Source organism: Oreochromis aureus, linkage group 3 (genome assembly GCF_013358895.1).
Source record: "Oreochromis aureus strain Israel breed Guangdong linkage group 3, ZZ_aureus, whole genome shotgun sequence".
Taxonomy (NCBI): Eukaryota; Metazoa; Chordata; class Actinopteri; order Cichliformes; family Cichlidae; genus Oreochromis; species Oreochromis aureus.
In genome coordinates this window covers 27,006,956-27,013,223 of record NC_052944.1, presented here as the reverse complement: position 1 = coordinate 27,013,223, position 6,268 = coordinate 27,006,956, and the positions used below count along the sequence as shown (strand labels likewise).

The following is a 6,268-nucleotide window of genomic DNA, read 5'->3' as shown; positions in this document are numbered from 1 at the left end:
ACAATGAATGACCTTTACTGCTTGTATTCTAATGAATTACATCCATTCAGTTATTTTCATTGCTACTTGATCATGCAGCTCACCAGTCAGGCATTAACAGTATAACTGCTGACAGCTAATAACATTCATCATCTCGTCATCATACCACCTGTTGGTGACAAGCAGACATTATTTCCTCAAAGTTGAGGTGTTAGAAGGAAAAATGTGCAAGTGTAAGAATTTGACCAAACTGTGCAGTGAATGCAGCTCTTGCGGGGTGTTTGGACAATGTTCTGCTGGGAAACCTTGGGTCCTGTTTCTTTGACATATACCACCTTTTGTTGTCCCTTTTGCTTAACATTGGCCATCCAAAGAGAGAGATGGTTTGAAAATCAACCAACACAGTGGATGTAGAGAATCACCTCTGTGTTCTCCATCAAATGGCCCAATGGGTAGCTAGAATGCTGTTTGGTTGAAATTTTGGTTGGAATGGGAAAGCAAATGACAACAGAGTTCAACACAGAGGAAGAATCCCCCCCCAAAATCACCAAAGATAAAAAAGACACTAAAATGTACCTTTAGGTCCCAAGCCATCAGCCCACATGTCCAGCAGTCATCAGCTACACAGATGTCATAATAAGCTAACCAAAGGAGGAGATATACAGATGTGAAAATTCCTTTCAGTGCATGGAGGCTTTCATCCAAATCCAGGACCCTGCAGCTCTGTGAGCAACAAAAAAGTGGAGTGCCAGAGTCATGATCCAGGATGTAACGACCAGCATGAATACATCGGGAAGAGTGTCCCTGAGACGAGCTGCTGCAAGAGTGCTTCAGGCAGCTGATGGCAGACAGGGATGATGGTAAGGATGAAGAAGTATTGTGCAAGATCAAGCCTTGCCATGTGATGTACAAGTGACAGACTGAAGAAACCCTACCAGTGGCTTGACCCTGACAGTACATAAACAAGCCCCAAGAGGGCTCCAGATCCACAGAGGCCACCACACAGCTATCACAGCCGACCCAAGTTACAGACTGTGCAAAGATGCCATAGAGACAGTCCAGCATATAGTAGCAGCAGTGTTTATTGGATGACATAACCAAGTGGCTACAATAGTGTACCCGAACATCTGTGCCACGTATTTACCTGGCTGAGATCAACACGGCTAAGGTCTTCAGGTACTTCAACTTCCAGACAGACAAGTAGCTGTTGGCCAACCAACCAGACATAGTGGTGGTTGACAAGGAGCAGAAGCAGTTGTGATAGTTGTGGCAAACCCAGGGGACAGCAAGATCTGAACGAAGGTGTGTGAGAAAACAGAGACGTACCAGAGGCAGATAGCTCAAAGCATTCTCAATCATCCAAGTAAAAAAGCCCCAGAAAGGTTATTTTGTTCATCTGGATGAAGTTGAAATGTCGTGTCACTTCAGTCTTTGGGCCCTCACCTCAGTATTTTATTTGGCTGAGTGACAAAACATTTCTATTACTGAAAATGTTTCATCCAGATGAACAGAATCAACTTTCTGAGAACTGGAGCAGACGTGGAAGTTACAGTCCAAAGTGGTTCCAGTGGTCAAAGGAGCATTAAAGGAGCTGTAACTCAAAACTACAAGGGTGGATCCAGCAGACCCAGCACAACATCAGAGGTCTCCGTCAAGAGGAGTGCAGTCTCTACGATACTGTGCAGAACCCTCAAACTCCCAGGCCTCTGCTAGAGGACTTGAGCTTGGGGATCACACATATCCCTGTAAAATGTATTAGATGTTGTCTAGACTTTGTCAAATGATCTTTTCCTCAACAGAAGATCGATAAAAGATTAAATACGGAATGACCTGATATGCAGCTCTCAAAGATGCCAAAGGTCTTGCTTTTTTAGCTGACTTCATCTCCTCCTACATTACTAACATTTTTTTTTAATCTATCAGCAACAGGGATGTTGTAGGTGCCGCATCTCTACCAGCAGGAGGAGCCCTAAGTAAAGAAGGACTGCCAGCTGTGTCGCAGTGATGCAGCACTCTGTAGTTCCCTCATCTATAAATGAGATGGGCTGAAATCTGTAAAAAGATACAAAAAGAGGAAAACCGAGGAGCTACGTTGGCTCACGGAGTGCCCGCAGTCACCTGGCAGGACTCGCAGGCCTGAGGCATCACGGCGCACTGCAGGGCACAATGGAGGCAAATCCCCTCATACTGCACCACAGCACACACAATCACAGGCAACTGAAACGTCCTGCTGAGGCAGCTTCACTCCGTCAGGCTTTTGCTGGTTTGAGTGATTGAGCTTCAGGCATGCAGGGATGCTGAGTATACGCTGAATCACTCTCACTTCTTGTTGTTAAGCAGCCTCCACTTTCTTCCCCTCTCGCTCTCACTCTTACTCACTCGCTGGCTTGTTCTCTCCACAGACCTCTCTTTTATCTGCTCCGGGAAAAGCTGACTGAATCATTGAACCAGCTGTTTGAAATTCTTTGACGGGGGGCAAGCAAGCAAAATCCTCTAGATTTTCTCTGGCTTTTATCCCTCTTTTATACTTGGGCATTGCTTTGACTTTGCCACAAAAGTTTCCTCACCTTGCGTGACTCTGGGACTTATTTAGCATACCAGAATTTAGCATACCAGCAGGCAGGATGAATGTGAAGCATGGAGGTTTATAATTCAGTCATGTACTATGTGTTTTATAAAGTTCAGTGACCACACTGAGGATAGATAGGCAGGCTGACAAAGAAAGAAGCAAAGTGCAGCTCTGCTTAATGATACTACAGGTAATAGACAGACAATGAAGCTCTCCCAGATGATTACTTAGATCATTATTTTTTAAGTCAAATACACAAATACATTATCTCAGGAAAGTTGTACTAATTTGTCATATTTATTCAGACTAGAGCCCAAAAAGATGGCAAATTAAAAACCTGAAAACATGTAGCTCAAAATTCTTGTTTAAATGATTTGACATCTTAGAGTGAAAAGTTTCTACAGAGGGGATATTGTGTTATTTTATGACTCCATAAACCTGAAAATACTGACAGTGAGTGAAAGGCTAAATTTTAGAGTAGAATAGAAGAATAGAACAGCCCTTTATTGTCATTGTACATGTACCACGAAATTGCGGGGAATATAGTAAATCTCTGATTGTAGCTCCTCTGTTTTGTTTGCGAGGGATCCGGGTTTGGTGATGAAGATTTTCACTATATTATTAAACATTAAATGTTTTTAAAAGTCAATATAAACAAAGAAGACTTTAAAAACTTTTAGAAAGTAGTGAAAAGCTAGTACAAATAACTTTTCAGTGCACTAATTTGCACCGATATCCGTGCCTCAATGTGCCCACTGTGGTGTCATAGCTTTGTTAGCTATTGTTTTTTTGTTTTTGTTTTTAATTAATTTATACATTATAATGACTATATTTTCAGGTTAGGTTTGCTGTTTGCCAAATTTGAATTGCTTATGTTGGTTTGCTAGTTATAGCTTCTTGGCTAATGCTAACTGAATAAATGAACATCATTGGATAGTTGGGTCACTGATTCTGGACCAATGTTATTACGATGATGTAGGAACAACACCAACACTGGGACGTTAGATTGTGCAAATGCCACAGTACACATCTTCCAAAACATTTTCTTTGCAAAATCCTCCAAATACTGTTTCCCTTTGTCAGCTTTGTTGGTGAAAGCCACTTTGTCCACCAGTTAGAAGAGATCATGTGACACACAACATTTCCCAACTTCAATCAAACAATCAATCAAAACTAAACAATCAAATTTGTTAAAAACAATGAATTACATAATTTACATTTTGGAAAATATTTCATTCAGTGGCTAATACCCCTTTTCACTAAACCTGAACATATTAACCTGATTAAAAAAAGAAAAGAAAAAAAGAACATATCATTTAAAACAAACCATGTCAGATGGACTTGGAGGCATCTGAAGTCTGTAAATTACATTAAAGCTAAACAGAACAAACTCTAAAAATTAATCTATGCATAAAATGTTTTCCAGTAATTTCTTGCCTTACAATATTTACATTTATTTTACTTCTTAGTCTTATTTAAATACTTTACTTAAATAAAGTCACCCAACAGTTGTTTGCTCACTGTGTGGTTCAGGCGATAGTTACTTGAAAGCTCTAAATGCGGAATGAAGAACATTTTACCTGCATGTTTATGCTGTTATGGAAACGTAAAAAAACTGATTCTGATGATCAAATTCAAGTCATTTATAAATGAAAATGTAGTTAAGCAACAGAAAATACATTGTTTGCAAAATCTCTGCAGGCTTTTGAGATATATTATAATACGATTCATATACACACACAGACACACAAAGAATAAAAAATAAAGAGAATATTAATCTTGAAAGACCAATATTTTTATTTCATTTCAAAACATTTTTACTTTCCCTTATGTTTGAGACGGTGCCTCAGTTAATGCACTTCATTTGCCTTATATGCATCATGACCATGATGAAGCCACGAGCCTGCAGAGCTGCAGAGAAAGAGCAGATAAACATACATGTTAACATATAAGCCACAAAAACATGACAGAATATCACATTCCTCACTTGGTGAACTGTAGATTACGTTCTCTGTTATTTTGCTTTGTGATCTTTTCCCTTTATGATGGAAACAAATAGTTTGAAGAGTGTGAGAAGTATACTGAGACATACAGGCAGTGTGCAGCGAGGGATTCATTTTTCTCAGCTCATTCAGCATCAGGTCTGATTTCACCGTCAGAACCTGCTGCTTTCAGCACATCTTCGAGATTGAGGTTTTCCAAAGCAATCTCCATGAGTTTCTCATCTTCTTCACTGACATTCAAGAGTTCCTCGTTGCCCAGGGCCGCCTCATCTCCAAGGAGTGCACCAACAGACACCTCAACCCCAAGCCCGGCAGCCAGGAGTGTCTCATTTCCAGTCTCGGTGCCCAGGAGCTCTTCATATCCGTAGGTTGCGCCGAGGGGCTCATCTCCAAGAGCTGCTGCCAGAAGTATGTCATCATCTCCAAAATCTTCGCCCAGGGCACCAACAGACATCTCAACCCCAAGTCCTGCAACTAGAAGTGTGTCATTTCCCAACTCTGTGTCTAGGAGTTCTGCATATCCAAAGGTTGTGGCCAGGGACTCCACATCTGCAAAGCCTTCACCCAGGGCCGCCTCATCTCCAAGAAGTGCACCAACAGACACATCAACCCCGAGTCCTACGGCCAGGAATGTTTCGTTCTCCAACTCTGTCCCCAGGAGCTCACCGTAGTCAAAGGATATGCCCAGGAATTCCTCGTCTCCAAAACCTTTCTCCAGAGCTTTCTCATAACTCTGCAGATTCTGTAAGAGTTCCTCATATTGTGTAGGATCTATCTCGAAGTCTTCAGGGTGGTACTCTGCTGAATCAGAAGGTGTGAGGGTGATGACATCCATTAGTAAACGACAGGCACTCAAACAGCTGTAAGTTTAGACCTGCACCTCAGTAAATTTCTCCTTTAAACAATCCCTTACCTTCATCATATACAGCTTTGTCCTCTATCGGTGCTGCACTGATCACAGCAACAAGAGCAAAACCCATGAACAAGTCTTGGACCTTCATTTTCTAAAAACAAAACCAAGAAACTTAAACACTTTACAAAAATGCACCCAAATGCTCTTTAAATATTTAACACCTGATTTAGTGGGAGTAATGACACTCACCTTTACTGTGTGTCAGTCGTTGAGTAGAAGCAGAAGCAGAAGTTAAGGTGTTAGATGTTTTCTGACTGTCTGACTTCAGTTATATACTCTTCTGAGGCGTGCATTTGTTTGTCCTGTTACTTTAGCGAAAAGCTCGTCCAATGAAAAGTTTCTACGCCTCTTTTGGTCACAAGGAGTGCTCCGAGGTATCTGCCGCACCTCGTGCTCACATGCAGTGCAGAGAAACACGGTAACATCATCAATAAACTTCAAACACCGATCGGATGGACAGTCAGAGGTGAACGTGGGCTGAAGCCCTCTGCAGCAGAGCTTTAGCTTCACATTGGTGTTTTTTTTCTCCATTTAATTTAGTTTGAGTTTTTTTGTGGCTGTGATGACCTTTATGATAACTTTGATTCATCGTGTAAAGGAGGGATATTTCTTAAGGCAAGAGTACAGTAATACGTGGACATAAACATCTTACATTAATGTCTCCTCAGACTGGTTGTGTTGATAAATCTGATTAACCTTTCAAGAAAAAAAAAGTCCTGAATAATATTGTTTTATGTTGCTGTTAATGTTGTGAGCACACTGTAGTGTTTCAGTTTTCTTTTTCTTATGTCTAGTTTTTCTTTT

General features: G+C 41.0%; 1 protein-coding gene across 2 annotated transcripts; it reads right to left on the bottom strand.

Moving 5' to 3' along the window:
• Window positions 1-4,363: 4,363 nt before the first annotated feature.
• On the bottom strand, window positions 4,364-5,731 carry LOC120437375. Of its 2 annotated transcripts, XM_039607910.1 has the most exons (4): window positions 5,654-5,731; window positions 5,465-5,555; window positions 4,641-5,349; window positions 4,364-4,459 (listed from the first exon to the last, which is right to left on the bottom strand). In XM_039607910.1, the coding sequence occupies exons 2-3, from the start codon at window positions 5,550-5,552 to the stop codon at window positions 4,676-4,678; spliced, it is 762 nt and encodes a 253-aa protein (XP_039463844.1). In that variant the 5' UTR covers window positions 5,553-5,555; window positions 5,654-5,731; the 3' UTR covers window positions 4,364-4,459; window positions 4,641-4,675. The 2 variants fall into 2 exon arrangements, with proteins under 2 accessions (XP_039463844.1, XP_039463845.1); XM_039607911.1 differs by lacking the exon at window positions 5,654-5,731 and having other exon boundaries at window positions 5,465-5,572.
• Between the last annotated feature and the right edge of the window lie 537 nt (window positions 5,732-6,268).